Below are 21,842 nucleotides of genomic sequence, written 5' to 3' on the forward strand. Positions count from 1 at the left end.
GACTGCCATACATGGAACAACAGACTGGTTCCAAATAGGAAAAAGAGTACATCAAGGCTGTATATTGTCACCCTGCTTATTTAACTTATATGCAGAGTACATCATGAGAAACACCGGGCTGGAAGAAGCACAAGCTGGAATCAAGATTGCTGGGAGAAATATCAATAACCTCAGATATGCAGATGACACCACCCTTATGGCAGAAAGTGAAGAGGAACTAAAAAGCCTCTTGATGAAAGTAAAAGTGGAGAGTGAAAAAGTTGGCTTAAAGCTCAATATTCAGAAAACTAAGATCATGGCATCTGGTGCCATCACTTCATGGGGATGGGGAAATAGTGGAGAATAGATGGGGAAACAGTGACAGACTTTATTTTGGGGGGCTCCAAAATCACTGCAGATGGTGATGGTAGCCATGAAATTAAAAGACGCTTACTCCTTGGAAGAAAAGTTATGACCAACCTAGACAGCATATTCAAAAGCAGAGACATTACTTTACCAACAAAGGTCTGTCTACTCAAGGCTGTAGTTTTTCCAGTAGTCATGTATGGATGCGAGTTGGACTGTGAAGAAAGCTGAGCGCCGAAGAATTGATGCTTTTGAACTGTGGTGTTGGAGAAGACCCTTGAGAGTCCCTTGGACTGCAAGGAGATCCAACCAGTCCATTCTGAAGGAGATCAACCCTGGGTGTTCTTTGGAAGGACTGATGCTAAAGCTGAAACTCCAATACTTTGGCCACCTCATGCGAAGAGTTGCCTCACTGGAAAAACTCTGATGCTGGAAGGGATTCAGGGGCAGGAGGAGAAGGGGACGACAGAGGGTGAGATGGCTGGATGGCATCACCGACTTGATGGACATGAGTCTGAGTGAACTCTGGGAGTTGGTGATGGACAGGGAGGCCTAGCATGCTGCAATTCATGGGGTTGCAAAGAGTTGGACACGACTGAGCGACTGAACTGACTGACTGACCATACTTTCTCATTAATGCTCTTTTCGTGCTGCCAGAGAAAAGAAAAAGTTGGCTCATGAGTCACTGAGTTGATCTATTGTCACTTTTCTTGAAATAACATAGTTATAAATAGAATTGACTTTATACATGTTCATACAATTTTTTAAATTTTGTATCAAAATGTATCAATATCTCTATTTTATAGATGAGAAATTCCATAAAGCCTCACATACTGGAAGAAGTGATGTAGCTATTGGGAGACAATTCTCCCTGGATCTCCCTCTTTTCTGTCATGAGAAGAGGTTTCCTGACTACCCTTTGCTCTAGACTCTGTCTTCAAGGATGCTAGTGAACAAGCCTGGGAAAGATAGTGAAAAGGGTAGATGCTTCCTGCCCACATAAAAGTTAGGTTCTCTGAACTCAGGGTTCCTCTCCTGGGACACACCCGCTGTGCTTGCTGTCGTCCACCTGGGTCTGTCCATGGGACTGGGAGCAAGGGTGCCTGATATGATACGCTGTCTCTGCTGCTTGCTGTGCAAGAAGAATAAAGCCCTTTGTCTCTGACCCGGGCATCTCATGTTTATGCCAACAAAAATGGTGGCACTTAGCTTGTAACTGGGGTGCAACCTCAGACCCTTCACACATCAAAGAGAGGGAAATTTATTTACTTTTTTAGATAGGTCAAATTTATCCTCACCCTTATTTTTTTCTGTTTTTTTTTTTTTTTCCTCATTGCACGGCATGTGGGATCTTCATTTGAGACTAGGGGTTGAACCTATGCCCCCTGCAGTGGAAGCATGGTTTCTTACCCACTGGACTGCTAGGGAAGTCCCTATTTTCATCCTTATTGAAAAATAAGGCAGCTGCTTTGGCATCTGTCAGATCACTATTAAGTAGATCCATCTTAGAACCCAGAGAAACCAAAGAAGACAAAATGCCCTTGTGAGCGCCTCTCTTTTATACTTACTCAAGGTGCCCAGAGCTTAGTCGCTTGGTCGTGTCCTACTTTTTGTGACCCTATGGACTGTAGCCCACCAGGCTCCTCTGTCCATGGGGATTCTCCAGGCAAGAATACTGGAGTGGGTTGCCGTGCCCTCCTTCAGGGGATCTTCCCGACTCAGGGAACAAGCCCAGGTCTCTGGCATTGCAGGCGGACTCTTTACCATCTGAGCCACTGGGGAAGGCCAGGGACTAGGTTAAAGACAGTTCTCTCCATGCCCTTACCCTCAAAGTGCTCATTGTCTAAAGCAAGGGTTGATGCTGGCCTGTGAGTCATGTCTGGCCCACATTTGTTTTATTAAATAAGATTTATTGTCTAGGTATGATCGACTGGCTGCTTCTGTGCTACAATAGCAGAGTTGAGTTGTAATAGAAACTGTACGCCTTGCAAAGCCTAAAATATTTACTCTGTGAGTCTTTAAGGAAAATATTTGCTAACCTCTGATCTAAAAGAAGAGATACATGAAGAATAAAGAATGCCCTCAAATCATGCTAAAGACAGAGGTGTGAACAGAACATTGTGAGAATAGAATACAAAGCTATAAGCACCCACATGTACTCACATAACCTCCCCATTCCACACACACACATACGTGTCATTTACATGCACGGTCTTACTTCATCCTTGTACAGCTTTATTAGATTAGTAGCTTTATAGATTGGGAGCATCTCCTCTACAGACAAACTAGGTTCAGATTTAAAGCTTTGCCAATTACTACCTGAGTGAACTAGAGGTAAGTTACTTCTCTGTGCCTCACTTGCCAAACATGGGTAATATCACCTATACATCAAAGGGTTCCTGGAAGGATTCAATGAAGGCTTAGAAGAGCCTCTGGTACATGGTAAACAACATGTAACTATTCATTATCATTTATCTCCATTTTCCAGATGAGTAAATTGAGAGACAGAGAAGTTGAGTGATTTTTTCAAAACCACATAAGTAGAAAAAGGTAGATGCAGAACTTATCCCCAACTCTCACTCACAAACCTGGCTTTTTGCCACCATTATTATATTGCTTCTCAATAATAAAGGCTTATTAAATTTATAAGGAAAATCACCACAGTAACATTTCTTTACCTTTTCCAACAATGCTATTTTTCAAATGGTAATTTTTGGCTTATTGGCTTATCCTACAGGTCCTTTGTACTGTGTGAGTTCTACCAGGGCCTTACTTGAATTTACTATATTAATATATTCATTCCTGACACTTCAGTGGCTGTCCTTTGAAGTTAAGTCTACTTTTATTATTAAAATAATGATGTTTCTGGCTTTAAAAGTATAAGTCTAAGCAAAGCTTTTGCTAGTGATCTAATCTAAAAATATTCAGGTGATTTTAGATTAAGAATAGTACTTTTAAATACTAAACTCAAGTAATTGGATACTATTGTATTGCTCTAAAAAATATTCCCCCAAAATATGCCCAATGGTGATATTCTCCATTTAGTTTTCATAGTGTCAGTTTATCTTACCTGTATTATTCAACTGCGTTAAAACAAAGAAGCAAAAAAAAAAAAAAAAAGGCAAACAAACCACCAGTAAGTGGTTTATAGCCTTTCTGGGAATGGTTCTAAAGGGAAATGTATTTCCTGAAACTCCTTACTTCTTATCTCCAGGTATCTTCAGATTACTGCCTTTGGCAGACAAATAGTATGAGGAAATCTTGCTGAGAAATATGTTACTATTTAAATAATTTTATGTCAATAAAAAGCCAGTATCCATGTGATCTGACACATCATTTTGAGCTTCTGGAAAATATTTTCCATCATTGACAGTGCTGCTTCTTTGACAAGGAAATAATATATCTGAAACCTACTTACTAAAAGTGGAGGACAATTATTACCTAGAACCTAACTGAGAGAAATCAGAGAAGGCGATGGCACCCAACTCCAGTACTCTTGCCTGGAAAATCCCATGGACGGAGGAGCCTGGTGGGCTGCCGTCTATGGGGTCGCACAGAGTCGGACACGACTGAAGTGACTTAGCAGCAACAAGTGAGAGAGATAGCATACCAAAATCATCTCTAAGATGAAAATAAGAATGTGTGTTTGGTCTGTACCAGACTAAAAATATGCCGTGTCTACCTGAACAACATCACAGTGGCTCAGCATGGAACTTTTCCCTCATTCCATTTTGATGTTTGGCCATTGGCTTATGAAAACTCTTTCCAGAACTTGCTGGGAGGTTGTTTTTCAAAGATGTTGTTTTCTATATTACATTTGTCATCTGTATGAAGCTCCCAAAGAAGCATTCCCCTGGTCTTTGTTCCCCATGAGAAGCTGCTCTGTGTTTTTATCTAGTGGACCCTGTCATCAGTCATGACAGCATTCCCCTCTGCCCTGGCTGCTAGACAGTCAAAATTCCACTTACCTCTAACAAGTATGCAGAATTTTCACAGAATGCGTTTTCAATTCTAAACTTAGTCTCAGCCTTGTTGAACTTTCTTTTCTATACTTAGGCCTGTTGCTCATTTGTTATCTTGTTGCATCTTATATATCTTTGTAATCCATCAAGAGAGACTTGGAAATGTTTGATGGGTATGTATCCTATAATCTGTGCTCTGGTTCATGAAATTGGGTGATAAATATAATTACCACACCATTTGATGTAGCAACTTTATTTTGAAATAAAGAATTACACATTCTTTGAAATTACACATTGGTTCACACAGAATAATCTTCACCTTAATTCCTAAAATCAAAGTCACTTTTAAAAGCCTTCTAGTAAAATGATTAGACGAGTTAGCTTTAGATTTAAAGGCATGATGAGGAAAATATGTTTATACTATATCAGATCCATTTTCTCTTGCCATTTGGAATGTGTGCTTACTCCCAATTTTGTGCTTAGTACTGACGAAACAATCTCTCCCCAAAGATTTACCTTATTCTTATATTTCAAAACTTTTCAGAAAAGAAGAATTTTTAAGTCACATAAATTTGAAATCATATTTTTGTAACCCAGCATTAAAATGTGCAAAAAGCAAATCAGAATTTTTAACTGAAGGTATGTTTCTAAGTCAATGTAGACAAGTACCATGTATGAAGATAGTTTTTAGGAATATTTTCAGTTCAATGAAGTATACTAAACAGTGTTTTTAATGATAAATTTGGAAAAATATAAACCAAAAATTTTAGAATGGAATTTGTGATACTAAAATAGATTTGCTACTGCTGCTGCTAAGTCGCTTCAGTCATGTCTGACTCTGTGTGACCCCATAGACGGCAGCCCACCAGGCTCCCCTGTCCCTGGGATTCTCCAGGCAAGAACACTGGAGTGGGTTGCCATTTCCTTCTCCAGTGCATGAAAGTGAAGAGTGAAAGTGAAGTCGCTCAGTCGTGTCTGACCCTCAGCGACCCCATGGACTGCAGGCTCCTCCGTCCATGGGATTTTCCAGGCAAGAGTACTGGAGTGGGCTGCCATTGCCTTCTCCGAAAATAGATCTACAAATATTTAAAATATTAACACTCTTACTATATGGTAGTGAGAGGAGGTGACTGAAGACATGAAAGACCGCTGACTTTATTTAACCAGGTCTTCCTGGAGTGTCCTGAACATGGAGCATAGCAGTCACAGGGCACTCACTTTCTGGGAACAGTAACTGTGGGCTTTTTACACAGGATTACCAAAGGGCAGAGATGCTTCTCAGGAAATGGGAGGGGTGGGGTGGGTTAATTTCAAGAATAAAAAGCTTTCCTTGAGCATAATATGATCTCATCAGACTGACTGCTTGCCAAAAGCCTGAAATCAGAAGCACAACTGAGTCTAATCCAAGTGACCTCATTTCTACACAGGGAGAGCATTTCTAAGATTTTTATTTAAAGAAATAAAATCCACTGGTGAACTTCATAGAAAGGTATATAATGCATTTCTTGTTTGAACCCCTTCCATGTTCATTTGGAAATTTAGAGAAATCTGTAATGATCTGCCTCGCGACTTCTTAACTTTATCAGGGACCCTGGATGGAACATGAGGTCAACTATGTAAACTTCCAGGGGAGGGAGTGCCCCCATCACTCCCTTTCGGGATTCGCTCATCAGCTTAACTTCATTCCAGGCTCTGCCGTACTCCCCGCGAACAAGAGAGCAGCCTACGCCAATTTTATCAGCCAGAGCCTGTGGGAGAAAACACAAGATCAACCAAGAGTGAGGAGGGGAGGGGCAGAGAAAAAGGCTTGGTTGAAAAGACCCACCTTGCTTGAAGGTGAAATATGCACTCTTGCAAAGGAAAAAAAAAAGTGCTTAGAAGGGAGGCTGGAAAAATGTACAGGATTGTGACAGGAGTCGGTAAAATGTGTTGTTTCCTTGTTCCTCAGGATTGTGTGGACTCAAACTTTGTGTGTCGGTCCTGTTGGGAAGGGACATTTTTCAGGCAGGTATGCTGCATTGTATCAGCACAAGATTGATAATGTAATTGGAGAAAAGCTGTTCCACGAGCTTTCAGCACTACTGTGTCTATCAATCTTTCCATGCTCCTGGGCTGTTCTTTGGGTGTGAAATGCAGTGGGATTGTAGAGAGGGATCAGACTGGGGTGGGGTGGGAGGGACCTGTTTGTTCTGTGTGGTGTAGGCTGGTGGAGCCGGACTAGCAGAACTGTGAGCAACTGGTCCTTGGGCTGCCTGCTGCCCAGTCCTCAGGGGTTGCTTATGTTCCTTGGAAGCTGTCTCTTCCTTCAATTTGTTCTGATTTTAAAAGCACTTTTTAAATAATCTGGAAAGTTCCTAGTCCCATCATAGGGAATAAGAGAGCTGGCTGGGTTTGAATTTCAGTTCAGTCACTGACTAGCGTTACCTTAAGGACACGGCTCACTTCTTTACGCTTCTGTGTCTCCATCTGTGGGATGATAACAATGGTGTAACCACCTTCCTTGTCAGGTGGGTGTAAAGGTCAACTGAACTCATGCTGTGAATGCTGGCACAGAGTACGGGCTCAATAAACGTTCCTAGTACCAGAAGGCAATGCTTGCGTTGATTCAATCATCTCTATATTTCTACATGCATGTCATTATAGTTGGGCACGACTGAGCGACTTCACTTCACTATGTAAAGACTGCTACCAGGGAGTCTTGGGTGAACCCAGATGATGGAGGCATGGTTGTTATTTTTAGGGCCTTACATTCCATCTAGTCTGATCAACAGTCAGATTTTATGGTAGAATAAAAGTGTCTGGATGTTTGGTCCTCCTGTGATATATAATAAAAAATATATATTTGGTCTTTGTCCAGTTCCTGGCAGAGGGCTCCTAAAACTCTTGGAATTTCCTAAGTGATGAGATCCATAAGGTGTCTTTTGTTTTGTGAGTGAGGTGACTTTTGGACCCTACCTAAGGATGGGAGCTGGTTGCCAGGAGAATCAATTCTGTGAGTGAAGGGTTGAAACTTTCACTCCTGCTCCCACGACCTCTAGGGAGGGGAGAGGGGTTGGAGGTTGAATCAATAGCCAATGGCCAATGATTTAGTTAATCACACCTATGCTATACATCGTTCATGAAAAACCCCAAACTCTTGGAGAGCTTCTGGGTTGATGAACAGCGTCTTCAGAGAGCATGGAAGCCCAGAGGCTTTTTCTCACAGCCTGTCCTATGTGTCTCTCCTACCTGCCTGTCCCTGCTGCTGCTGCTGCTAAGTCGCTTCAGTCGTGTCCGACTCTGTGCAACCCCATAGACGGGAGCCCACCAGGCTCCCCTGTCCCTGGGATTCTCCAGGCAAGAACACTGGAGTGGGTTGCCATTTCCTTCTCCATTCATGAAAGTGAAAAGTGAAAGTGAAGTTGCTCAGTCATGTCTGACCCTCAGCAACCCCATGGACTGTAGCCTTCCAGGCTCCTCCGTCCATGGGATTTTCCAGGCAAGAGTACTGGAGTGGGGTGCCATTGCCTTCTCCGCCTGTCCCTGAGTTACACTCTTTTATACTAAAGAGTTATACTCTTTTATAATAAAGAGTTATACTATTTTATAATAAAGCACTGCTCTAATAATAATAATAATAATAATATTTCTCTACTTTCTGTGAGCCACTCTAGCAAATTAACTGAACCCAAGGAGGAGGTTACTGGAACCTTCAATCTACAGCCTGGTCACTCAGATGCACAGGTGACAACTTGGGCTTGTGACTGTCACCTGAAGAAGGCAGTGGTGAGGGGAGAGGCAGTCTTTTAGAACTGAGCCCTTAACCTGTGGGGCCTGACCCCATGTCCGGGTAAAGAGTATCCAAATTGAGTTGAATTGTAGGACACCCAGCTGGTAGCAAATAATTGCTTGGATGTGTGGAACAAGCCCCTGATCCCCTTGAAATTGGTCCTAGAATCATTTTACACTCACAGTAGGGGGTCGACACAAACACACACACACACACACACACACACACACAAATATAATCTTTTCCAAAATAGTATTTAGTGATCTCTTATTCCATATCAAGGCACTTTAAATCACCAAAACACCCCTGTGGAATACTATCGTATTCCTCATCTTTCAGAGAGTAAGACTGAGGTCAGACAGTTTTCCCAAGGTCACCGTAAGGGCTGACCTAACATGAAAGCCATGGAATCTATCTCCAGAGTCTGAGTTCTTGTAGGACCTTAGTTCTCCAACCAGGGATTGAACCTGGGGCCCCAGCAGTGAGTGCACCAAGTCCTAACCACTGAACTGCCAGGGAATTCCCAGAGTCTGAGTTCTTAACCTCAGCTGAGTTGAACCTGGCAGCTTCTGTTTACTTCATAAAATGGGAAAAAAGGTCATTTGCTCATAGGAAGAGGTGAAGATGGAAAGGCTTAGGAAGGAGGGCAGATGTGGGGACATGACTACTGAGGAAAATAAGAAAAGTCCTTGGCTAGGAGCTGGAAAAAGTGGCCAGGCAGCATGCAAACCACCATCCTGGATCCTGAATTGGCAGTGGCACACCCCATGGTCACGTTCTGCAGCCTGAGTGTCATCGTGGAAAGGGCAGGCAGGGTGGGCAGGCAAGGCAGAGGAGTGGAAGGATGGGGGGCAGGAAGATGAAGGAAATCAGGAAGCAGGTTATAAGGTCTGTGGACAATTTATCTAGGCTGCCATGGGGGAAAGGAGCTGGAAGAAAATGGGGGAGATGAACAGTATGTGTAGGGGGATTGAACAATTTAGGAGGAATAGAGGGATGAGACATTTTACCAGTGAAAAATGTAAGAACCTTGAGTTCTGGGTCAGGACCCCAACATTTAAGACAAGGGTGGAGGAAAAGAAGTCTCCAAAGGAGATGGAGATGAAATGATGAGAGGACAGAAGTTACTGAGGAAAGTGGTGCAGAAGAAAGGGAAGGATCAATGACAAATTCTCTGACATATCAAACAAAAGAGACACTATATCATCATGATCCTTGTTGGGAGGGAGCAACGGCCAGACTGCAGAGAGCTGAGGATAAAAGGGAGATCAAGGAGTTGAGATCACTCGGAATTTTTGACCTGGAATGAGAATTATCTTCAGACAGAAGCAGTGCAGTAGGTTTTGGCTCAGATAGGCATGGGTTCAAATTCCAGCTGTATCTCTGGGTAAATTCCTTGTCTAAGTATCAATTTTCTTGTCTTTAAAACAAAGGTAGTAGTTCCAGCCTTTGGCCTATTTGAGACTGTTGAAAATTATGTTTATCTAATGCCTGGTATATAACCTCAAGATGATGACTGTCATGTAATGGGACTGTATACAGGAGTGGTTGTAGAGATAATGAGAAAAGATTTACATTTTCTCTTTAGATAGAATGGACTTCAGTTTGGATTTTAAAGGAGAAACAGCTGGCAGAGTGAAAGAGATTTAATATGGGAGAGAAGAACTGATAGAGCAGGAAATAGGAAAGACTGGCATTTGGGCTACAAATAGTGCAATGAAGTTTGTAGGTATTCAGGAGAAGGCTGTATTTTATACATTTAAATCTATGGTTCAGAAACCATTTTCTCAGCCCCTATTATATTTCAGAAACTGACTACAACGCACAGAAAGAAAGATCACCCCCTCCCTTTCACCTCTTCTGGCTCTAGTGTCCTCATCTGCGTGAATGATGCCATCATTTCCAGTTGCCCTGACCAGAGTCCGGAAATCATTTTCTTCTCATGCACTCTCTCATACAACCGTTGGGCAGTCAGCAGCTTCTTTCAGTTTTACCTCCCGTGTCTCCCTCTAAACTCACTGCTCGTTTGCAGCCTCCTCCATGGCTTGTGTATCTGTCACCCAGACTTCTTGCTCCAGGGACCTTCCAGCTGTTCTTCCTGTCTCCAGTCTTAGCCACATTCTAATTCATTCCCTGTTCTGTAGCCTGAATGGTCTTTCAAAATCATGTTGCCACGCTCCCCTTAACTTTCAGTGGCCACTCACAGATTTTAGAATCAAGTGCAAAATCACATGGTGCTTTATTGTCTGGTCCTTTAGCCCATCCAACCCTTCCCTGCTCTTCTGGATCCAGACCTAGTCTCCATCCCTCAAGTGGATCACTGACTCTCATACCTGTTATTTTGAATAAAATGTTTAGAACATCCATGTCTTTCCTTCTTTCCTGCTGGAGTCCTATGCAGCCTGTAAAACTGAGGCCACATATAATTTCCTCCCCTGAAACTTTCCCTGAAGTCACCTGAGAGCCCACAAGACTGGCTTCAGACCCTCTTGAGTGCAGGGATTGTCACTTTATTATCCCTATATTCCCGACCTTGGAAGAGGCCCTGGTCTAGAGTTCAGTTCAGTTCAGTTGCTCCGTCGTGTACAACTCTTTGTGACCTCACGGACTGCAGCACGCCAGGCTTCCCTGTCCATCACCAACTCCTGGACCTTGCTCAAACTCATGTTCATTGAGTTGGTGATGCCATCCAACCATCTCATCCTCTGTCGTCCCCTGCTCTAGAGTAGGTGTGTCACAAATATAGAATGAATATGCTTCTAACAGTCTGGTGAACTTACATGTGTGTATGTATATACACATACATATATACACCAAATATAAGTACATCTAAATGATAGTATTAGTATTACAAAGTTAATTGTTAGCGATTGGCTTACTCCACAACGATGAAGATGAAACATTTTTACCTAATTGGAAATGAGGCAAAACATCTTAAATACCTTGAAAAGCAAAGCTCGATGGTAGAAGATTCCTTTTTTGATCAGTCCAATTGGTACAACATTGGATTTAAGTTGAAATTTTAGTTCACTTATATGAAGCTCCCAGCTGAAATCCTGTAGTTTTTCTTTTGGAATCTTACCGCCCATTTTTTCAGCCACATACCTGCATCAATTACAGTGAGATTGAATCAGTCAAGTTTAATATTTCACTGTCTTCTGTGTAATTATACTTGTAAAACATGTGTTTCCTCTGATTTTTGTTTTACTTTATGTATTTACTATAAGTTAAGATTATGCTTGGGCTTCCCTGACAGCTGCGTGGTAAAGAATCTGCCTGTAATGCAAGAGAGACAGGAGATGTGGGTTTGATCCCTGGGTCAGGAAGATTCCCTCATGGAGGGCATGGCAACCCACTCCAGTATTCTTGCCTGGAGCATCACATGGACAGAGGAGCCTAGTGGGCTACGGTCCATAGGGTTGCAAAGAGTCGGACACAGCTGAAGCGACTGAGTGTGCATGCATGCACACACACACACACACACACAGTATTACACTTACTCTCTTCATATATAAGCTGAAATTCTAGCAGTTTCATTCAGCAGGAAAAAAAGAAATGAATGCTAATTTTCCTAATGTTTATAGCAAGATACAGATCAATATCACATTACATTTGTATCAATGCAGTTTTTGAATGTTATCTTACTGTTGGAAAGTATTTTCAAATGTTTGAATCTGAATTGTCCTGACATACGGTCCTTCTTTTAAGGAATTTAACCTCATACAAACACATAGGACCACTGCATACCATTAGGTTCACAATTATTTTCAAGTTTTATCCTCCTCTTCTTTTAAATTTTATTATTGTTTTTTTTTTTTAATTTAGAGAAAGATATATGGCATTTACGTAACACTGAAGTTAGAGGAGGGAGGAAGAGGCACAAAGGAAAAAATAAGTAACAATTACATGAGGTGAGTTGGACGTGTTGTACTTTGCCTGAGAGTTTCCCCTAAAAGTAGGTCTCACTGAAGATGTCACTCAGCACACCTGTAAAAATCTTCTGTCAACTGAGGCTACTACATCATGGAGTAAAGGCAGAATTGCACATTGTTAAGAAAGAATTTCCTCTTGCTGTTTGTGGAACCAACAAAGAAGAGCAATGGTGAAAACCAAGAGAAAGGATTGGGCAGAACACTGCCCTGCGTTGTCAGCCAGCCAGGTATCCCACTAGGAGCCAAATGCATGGGGATACATCTCTGTATCACTCTCTTGGTATGGGCTTAGATTAAAAGAAAAGTGGGGGAATGATGAAATGGATTTCTGATAGGAACAAAGCATGAGGAAATCTGACAAATGTTGAAATGAGCTAATTTGGAATCTGCTTGAGTCATCACTTCTCAAGGACACCAGGAAAACTTCAGTAGCCAAAAAAACGTTCCCTTCCAGAGCCAGCTGACAAGGAGTCAGTGATCTGGCGGCTGTGTTTCTTGCAGTTGTCACATCCAGGTTTGGTGCCTGCAACTCACTTCTGTTTGGAGAAGGTACAAGCTCTCACAGAGACTGCAGCTGTTGCACAAGCCAGGAGCTCACGACTGGCTGGTGTCAGTCAAGAAACTGAGCCTCCATTTGCAGTAAGTCTTAATCCCTGTCAGCTATAAGGTCAAGTTCTCAGTCTTCTCTTGGTGGAATCCAGAGTAAACGCTCTCATTTAGGAGGCAACCTCACTGGATTATACAGAGCGCTGAACCATCTCTTAGAATACCCACAATGCCACTTTAGAGCAATGTGAGACACAAAATATCGGACACATAACATAAAAATAGCGGATGACCATTTGTATTAGGAACCAACTTGTGAGTTTACAAATAATTCATGATAGGATTCCTTCATCTATAACTTCTTTGGAATCACCCTGAAAGATGCTTTTCATGGTTTAGCAGGAGAAAATGACAGAGACATTTTTCTTTAAGTAATTTCTAGCTCCTAGTTCTGATTCTTGGCAGAAATATTATCCAAAATAGAAATGGAGGCTTTCTTTTCAAATCTTTGTGTTTCTGCTTCAGAGTCAGAGTGCTGTTTATTATGGTGTAGTTGTCTGAAAACTGGCTAGAACAGTGCAAATCACTAACATCGAAAAAACATTTTTCAGAAACTGAAAATGCATATGTATACACAGACAACTTACTTTGCAAGAACCTCAATCTGTTCCTTTATATTGGTGATGGGAAGTATGGATTTGGTCACTTCATACACATAAACACAGAAGTCAGGATCAGAGGGAGGGAACCATTCTTTCTCAAGGCTTCCTTCTCCAGTCAATTTGGGTGCTGCTGCAACCTCTTCCTCCTCCTTCACTTTTTCCTCTTCTTTTTTCCCTCTGCCTTTCCTTAGAGAATAAACAACAGCAAGCAAAATAACAGAGTGAATAAGCACTAACTGTGCTCTGAGTTAATCTGAAGAGCATCATGGGAATATAGTATTTGCTGTATACCTCAATAACCATACCCTACATATTTTTTCCAAGTTTCCATGACAAGGAGTTTTACAGTCTCTATATTTGTGGGAGAAATTATTTTTCAAGAGAATACTACATGATTGATACATATTATGAAAATCATATGTTGCTTTTATGCACCATTTCTTATCAAAATATTTGGTACACTGTAGGTATGCAATAAATATTTATTGAATTGGGGAAAAAAATAGGTTGCCTCCTCAGGGAGTCTATGACAGTTTTTTATCATCTCTTGCTTCAGCTGAGACCTTCTGCAAGAAGAATTTGGATCCCAATTTTTAGAACAATTACCCAACACATGGGGGCTTTCCAGGTGGCACTAGTGGTAAAGAACCTGTCTAAGAACCTAAGAACCTGCCTGTCAATGTGGGGGACATAAGAGATGCAGCTTTGATCCCTGGGTTAGGGAGATCCCCTGAAGGAGGGCATGGCAACCCACTCCAGTATTCTTGCCTGGGGGATCCCATGGACAGAGGAGCCTGGAGGGCTATAGTCCACAGGATCACAAAGAGTTAGACATGACTGAAGTGACTTAGCATGTACACATATCCAAAACATGGTAACAGGCAAAAAACAAAATAAGGATGGCAAGGAATTTTCATGTCACGCAGGGACAAAGACCTCATGCAAAGTTTATCTAGGGAAATGTACTTAGTTCTGTACTTAGGGAAAATAGAATGTACTTAGTAAACAGTAAGGATACTGTTTGCTCTCAATGAAAAGTTCCAGACTTAGAGAAGTTACTAGTTAACATAGAAATTTTTGTTTAGTACGGATGCAAATTATTTCCATTCAATGGAAAAGGTACCCCCAAAGGTTACAATTTATTGTCCTGTAAGACGTTAGCCATCCTACAAGTTTTTAAAATGTAGCTCAGCAATCTTTTCCTAATATTCTTTAGTTAAATTGGATATAAATATATATATTCTCAAGTGATCTTTTTCCAGTATTAGCATCTCACTAATTCTCTCATTATTAATGAGTTGAACAAACAATGACTGGAGTTCTCATTCCAGGTAACAGGGAGTAAGTACACTTCATCCTGTCTCTCCTACTGAATACAGTCCTAAAACCTGGACAGGGTACATGCAATAGCTATTTGAAAACTCTGAAAAGTAATTTATAGAAGAAGATCAGAAAAGACCAACATCTGAATGACTACTGAACTGATGGTGAGCTTATCTTTTAATTTTCCTCCACTATTCTCCAAGCTGAAGTAAACATCGCCCCAAGTCTGGAAGCGGGCATCAGCGCATAGAGAGGGCTCAAGAAGTCTACTTGAGAAATAGGAAAGAGAGGGAATGGAGGAAAGCCCTGATTTTGATCTTTTTCTTATTTTTATCCATTCTCTTGTGCCCCAGCCCCTAAGGAATCTTGTGACGGTGGTGGCAGTGGTGACATTAAGGTCCCTAGGAATCTAAACCTGCCTTATTCATGCTCAGTCCTCTGCAGTCTGACTGTGGATATGGACGCTGTCATGGCAAGAGTGTTGCAGCACAGGGTAAATAATGTTTTTTTTGGCTTAAGGACCAAAAGGGAAGCTCCAAGGAACCAGAACTGACAAGTGAGGTCATGGAGAGGGAGGAGCTCAGGAAAGCAACCCTATAAAAGTGTTTATGAATTCCTAGGCTTATTCCAAGCTGTGTGTGAATAGTTCTGACCCTAAACAGCACATACATAGATTTTGAAGATGGAACTATGGTATAGACCACTGCCCAAGTCCCAAATGGATCTTAGTTGGCACACTTGCAGGGCTCTTCCAAATAGCACTGCAAACACAAAGCCTTTGAAAATGGGACAAACAGTAGATTGACAACTGGTTGGAATTTGAAGACTGAAAGCAACTGGGGCGATTGACTGCTAAAACACACACACAAAAGAAACATTCTTCTTAGAATGTGTCTAAGACCCATAAATAAGAACTGTAGGACTTATGACATATTGCAATCTAATTACTCAACATATGAAGAGCCAGGAAAATCTCACCTCATATGGGAAAAGGCCATCAATACACATCAGTGCTGAGATGATACAGATGTAAAATGTTCCAACAAGTAAAACACTCTTAAAATGAACAAGGAGTCAGAAAGTCTTAGAAAAAAGAAGATATAAAAATAGAATTTGGAGCTGAAAAATACAGTAACCAAAACTTAAAAATCACAACTCTTTGAATAGGTTTCATAGCAAAATGGAGATAACAGAGAAAATAATCTATGAACTTGAAGATATGTCAATAAAAATTATGTGATATGGATAACACAGAGAACAAAAGATTGAAAAAGTGACTGACAAAGTCTCAGGGACTTGTGGTGCATAAAAAGAGATAATATTAGTATCATCATAGAGTCAGAAGAAGAGGAAAAAGAAGGCAGTACAGGAAAAAAAAATGGAATAAATTAGAGCTGAAATGGTTTCCCCAATTTAGTTAAAAACATAGTCAAGAATTTCAGTGAATGTGAATAAGGTACACCCAAAGAAATCTACTCCAGACAAATTGAAATCAAACTACTGAAAACTAAAGACAAAGCGGATGATATGATTGCCCATGTAGGAAATCCCAAAGAATCTCCTGAAAAAACTCCAAGAACTAAGAAGTGAATTCATCAAAATCTGAAGATATAAGAACAACATACAAATCCATTATGTTTCTATATAGTGAAAATGAACATGTGGAAACCAAACTTTAAAAAAAAAAATTGGAGCACTCACAATTATGCTAAGAAAATGAAATCCTTAGGTATAAACTTCTCAAAACATGTACAGGATTTGTGTGCTGAATATTAAAAAGTGTTGTCAAAAGCAATCAAAGAAGATCTAAATACATGATGAGACGTCCTGCATCCATAGATTTAAAGATTCAACATAGTAAGATATAATTCTCCTCAAATGAGCTCAAGGTTTAATGGAATTCCTGTTAAAATCCAAGCAAAGTTTTTTGTAGAATAGAAAATCTTATTCTAAAATGTATATGGAAAGGCATAGGCCTTAGAATAGCTAAATCAAATGTGATGAAGAAAAATAATGTGGAAACAATCAAAAGTGATTGATAAAAAGTCTTACTATATAGCTACAGTAATCCAGATAAAGTGATACTAGTCAAGGGAGAGACACGCAGATTAACATAACAGAAGCCCCGACCCACCACAGGTACACTCAACTATTTTGACAAAGAGAAAGTGAAAGCCACTCAGTTGTGTCCGACTCTTTGCAGCCCCATGGACTCTACAGTTCATGGAATTCTCCAGGCCAGAATACTGGAGTGAGTAGCTGTTCCCTTCTGCAGGGGATATTCCCAACCCAGAGATGGAACCCAGGTCTCCTACACTGCAGGCGGATTCTTTACCAACTGAGCCACAATGGAAGCCCAAACCTGTTGTAAATTTCTTTTCTTATCATGTCCTTGTCTGGTATTGGCATTAGAATAATGCAGGTATCATGAGCTGGGAAACATTCTATTTTCTGGGAAAGATTGTGTAGAGTTGGTGTTAATTCTTGAAATGTTGACAGAATTCACTAATGAAACTGTCTGGGTCAGGAAATTTCTCTTTTGGGTTTTATGAAATCAACTTTTAAAATTATTACATGATTATTTTAGCATCTATTTCATCTTTAGTAAGTTGTGATAGTTTGTAGTTTTTGATGAACTGGTCCATTTCATCTAAGTTGCTGATTACAATTCTCATAGTAGGATTGACATAGTTACTGACATTTTTAAAAAGCCAGCCTTGATTTCATTGACTTTCTCTGCTGTTTCTTTGTTTTAAATTTCATTGATTTCTCTTCTTTATTATTTTCTTCCTTCTAATTGTATTGAGTTTATTTTTCTAGATTCTTGAAGTGAGAACTTAGATTATTGATTCACAACCTCTCTAATACATTTTAGTGAAATAAATTTCCCTATCACCATTGCTTTGGCTGTATTTTCATTTAATTCTTTGTATTTTTAAATCCTTTTGAGACTTCTTTTTGTCCCAGAGATTATTTAGAAGTGTATCATTCAGTTTCCACATGTTTAAAGATTTTCTTCTTGTCTTTCTGTCATTAATTTCTAGTTTGATTCTATTATGATCAGAGAGCATATTCTGTATGATTTAAAGTATTGTAAAATTTTTTTACTATGCTTTGTTTTATGACCCAGAGTATTATAAATGTTCCAAATGCAGCTGAAAAAATGTGTTGGTGATGAAATGGTCCATAATATGTCAATTAAATCCTATTTTGCTGTTGTTCAAATCCTTTATTTCCTTGGTGATTTTAGGTCAAGTAGTTCTATCAGTTGCTTAGAGGGGCATGTTGCCGTCCTCAACTACAATTCTGGATTTATCTATTTCTCCTTTCTGCTCTATCAGTTTTTGCCTCATGTATTTTGAGGCTCTGTTGTTTGGTGCATATATATTAGATTTTATGAGTCCTTCATGGATTAATTTTATTATACATAATGTCCCTCTTTCTCTCTAGAATTTTTCTTTGCTCTGCAGTCTACTTTAATACATATTTGAAAAGCCATTTCCGCTTCTTAAAAAATGAATGTTTACATGGTATCTCCTTCCATCCTTTCACTTTCAACCCATCTAGATGGATAAATTTGAAGTGAGTTTTTTTAAACAGCATGTAGTTGAATCATAACTTTTAAATACACTCTGCTTTTGATTTGTTCTTCTCCTTTTTTTTCTTTTCTTGCCTTCCTGTGGGTTACTTGAACATTTTAAAATTATCCATCTTGATTTATTTATACTGTTTGTGAGTGTAGCTCTTTGTATTGGTTTGTTGTTGTTATGGTAAGTACTATAACAGACATATTATATATTACTTATCACAGTCTGCTGGTATCCACATTTTATCACTTTGAGGGAAATATGGAAATGTCACATCCATGGAGGTCTCTTTACTTTATCCACTTTTAAATATAATTTTCTTGAGTATCAGATATTGTTAAAATTTTTGTTTCAATCATCAAATACAATGTATAAAAATAAAACTCATGAGGAAATAATCTATTGTATATATCCATATTTCAGTTCCTTTTTTCTTCCTAATCCTTCCAGATTCTTTCAGCATTTTCTTCTCTTTGGGAGAACTTCCCTTAGTTAGCCAATCTGTAAGGGTAGGCCAGCTAGCAATAAATTGTTTTCCTTCATCTGGAAATGTCTTTATTTCCCCCTCTTTATTGCTGAAGGTTAGACAACACATGGTTGATTCCTTTAGTGCTTGAAAAATGTGCTGTTTCCTTCTGAGAGAAATCTGTGTGTGCCTGTTCAGTTGCTCAGTTGTGTCTGAACTATAGTTGCAAGTCCTATAGCCTGCCAGGCTCCTCTGTCCATGGGGTTATCCCAGCAGGGAATACTGGATGCAGTTGCCATTTTCTCCTCCAGGCGATCTTCCCGACCCAGGGACAGAACCCGCAGCTCCTGCTTGGCAGGCAGATTCTTTACCACTGAGCCACCTGGAAGCCAGTCATTCAAGTAGGTGTTCCCTACAGGTAATCGGAATTTGCATCTTTATGAAGTCTGGATTCCATGACTCAGGTAGGCTTTCTTGGGTGGAGCTATGTCATATGAGAAAATCGCATCCTATGCTATGCTAGCAGAGAGGGAGGAAGGACTGGGAGGGAAGCCTGTGTGTGATTTCTTTTAGCCGTTGTTTATGTGTACCTTTTTCTTGCTGATCTTGCATTGTATCTTTTGCTATAATAAATTTTAGCCATGATTATATATTTGAAAGTCCCCAAATGGAACTAGGCTAGTGTAGACAGGTAGATCTCCTAAATTATGTATTCATAAATATGGAGTATTCTGTTCCACTAGCAGTAAATTAGGGGTGGGAATTACCTTCAAGTATTACTTGAAGCATGGGGTGCAAGGGAGATCAACTCAAGACCATTTGAGTTTTCTCTTTAATTTGGAGGGGAAAAAATACAAAAATAATCCAATTAGCTGCTATTGGAGAATTACACAAAACTCTAATCATAACAAATACTAAAAAATGTTTTATATTTTCTAATTCAATATTTTGATGATTAGTGATATTGAGCATCTTTTTACATGCCTATTGGCCAACTACATCTCCTTTTTGGAAAAAATGTCTATTCAAATCTTCTGCTCTGTTAAAGTCAAATTGTTTACTTATTTGTTTTTGTTACTGAGTTTTATGAATTCTTTTTATATTTTGTATATTAACCTTTTATTGGATATATGATTTGCATATGCTTTCTTCCATTTAGTAGGTTACCTTTTCGTTTTGTTGATGGTTTCCTTTGCTATGCAGAAACTTTTTAGTCTGGTGTAGTCCCAGTTGTTTATTTTTGGGTTTTTTTGCCTTTGCTTTTTAAGTTAAATCTAAAAATTTATTGCCAAGGCTGAAGTAAATAGCTTATCATCTAAGTCTTTTTCTAGGTGTTTTATGGCTTTAGGTCTTACATTCTGAGTTAATTTCTGTTTATGGTATAAGATAGTCGTTCAGTTTCATTCTTATGCACGTCCAGTTTTCTGAGGGAAATTATTTTAGAACAAAAATGTTTTAGGAAGTCACTGTGATGGGAATCAAAATGATTTAAGTACCAGAAATGTTAAAGTTTATAGGCTGTAAAGATCTAAAAGTTGCCAAAGATGAACAGACTGGAAGGATATGCATTTCATATCCTTCTATATGGAGACAGAAAAACATGCTTTCAAGTGTGTATAATAAACTCATGTGCAATCAAATTAAATATTTGTGAAAACCAGTCTGAATAAAAAATATAGTATAGATAGAACTTATAATTCCTTTCATGAATAGGTATAGTAAATATTTATCATAAGGAGAATGATCTTTACAAGGAAAAGCTTTGGAGGGCATTAGACATGTTGGTTTCAGTAAAACCTAGGTAAGTATCAAGAGGGTGTCTGAATAAACAAGAAATAAATTAATCACCTCTCCTAGGAGAGTTGTGCTATAAAACAGAATGCAATTAAAACCTCTGAAAACAGAAATAAGATGGTGGCTGGTGACCGAATGAGAGTCTCTTGCTCAATGATTTTAATTTATATGATAATAATATTCATCAGGAAAAGGAAATCCAGGTTTTCACTATCCTTGTCTGGCACCTCATACACAGCTGTCTCCCATCTCTTCTTTCCGCTCCCTTTCAAAACTTCAGCCAGTTTGTGAGTCTGTTTTGTGATTCTTCGCCAGTGTTGCTCAGTCTCTTTTTGTCAATATGATAATATTCTCTGTGACATTTTCAGATGAGTAGAGTTAAAATATGTTACTCTATTTCTAGGGGTCCAAAGTTTTAAGTCACAAGATGAGAGACAAAAAAGATAAACTACAAAATAAATCATGAAAGATAAACAACAAGATTATAACCAGTCTGTCCCCTAGTAGACCAAGGCTAAGAAGGGGTAAAGAGCCTGAACACACACTGATCACTTAAATAAGCCAGGTGGATTCTTCCCCAGGACCGCAGTTGGGGAGACCATGGGGAGACACCTGCCTCAGAGCCAGTCAATGTCCTGTCAAGCATGTGATGTTAAGAAGGCCTCCCTCACAAATACACATAAGAGATACAGACCGTACCTGATCGTTGTTATGCTTTAGAATTAAAAGACGGTCTTGGAACTGGGGCCAGGTTTGGTCCCATGGCAAATCAGAGTCACATATAAGCTACAGTTATGGGTGAGGTGGTTATCAAAAGTAAGTCAAGGTAGATAACAAAGCAATTGCAAAAAGGCACTGTGCAGGTGAAGAGAGAAAGAGGAGAGACAAGCAGACCCTATTGTAATTGACTTGACTCCCAGCCTCTTTCATGTGCTGGATTTTGGGGGTTCTTCTCATCCCTACAAGGCTGGAGTGGGTTTGGGCTCCTTGCAACTGGTTCATCCAGCAGTACTAACATTTGCTGAGTGTTTACTCTGGGCTGGGCTCTGCTCTAAGCCCTTTACATTATGTTTCTTAATTCATTTAATCTCTCAACATACTATGAGGAACAACACACTGCAGGGTTTTTTCCCTCCATTTTACTGATGAGTGAATTCAGCCGGAGAGAAGGTAACCTATGTGTTCAAGAGACACAGTTTCTAAGTGTGGACCTTTTCCTGAAAAAGTTCACATTTCTATTCTCTGGAATAAACACGAATGCCTTAGGTATGCTAACCAAGCACTGTACTAAATACTGGGGATGGAAAGAGAAATTATTTGAGTTAGAACATGTTCTTGTCCTCAAGGTGCCCTCAGTCCAGTGGATGAGAAGCAAGAGAAGTCAAGAGAGGAGAGAAAGGAAACGGAAGAGGTGGGGAGGTGATGGGCAGGCAAAAACGATGAGGGCTGGGACAGC

The 21,842-nt window shown here is 39.8% G+C and overlaps 1 protein-coding gene across 7 annotated transcripts in view; it reads right to left on the reverse strand.

Annotated features, from left to right (window-relative positions):
* The window catches only part of ARMC3 (armadillo repeat containing 3), a 104,682-nt gene that overhangs the window by 10,318 nt on the left and 72,522 nt on the right, over positions 1-21,842 (reverse strand). For 4 of the 7 annotated variants that reach the window (XM_040248569.1, XM_040248573.1, XM_040248570.1 and 1 more), the window contains 3 exons: positions 13,202-13,402; positions 11,019-11,181; positions 4,545-6,055 (listed from right to left, as the gene is read on the reverse strand). In XM_040248569.1, the coding sequence (XP_040104503.1) occupies positions 5,846-6,055; positions 11,019-11,181; positions 13,202-13,402 (574 nt within the window). In that variant the 3' untranslated portion in view covers positions 4,545-5,845. Of the gene's footprint in view, positions 1-4,544; positions 6,056-11,018; positions 11,182-13,201; positions 13,403-21,842 lie in introns of those variants that run through there. The other 3 variants (XM_040248574.1, XM_040248572.1, XM_040248571.1) reach the window with 2 other exon arrangements.

This window comes from Oryx dammah, unplaced genomic scaffold (genome assembly GCF_014754425.2).
Source record: "Oryx dammah isolate SB20612 unplaced genomic scaffold, SCBI_Odam_1.1 HiC_scaffold_10, whole genome shotgun sequence".
NCBI classification, from domain to species: Eukaryota; Metazoa; Chordata; class Mammalia; order Artiodactyla; family Bovidae; genus Oryx; species Oryx dammah.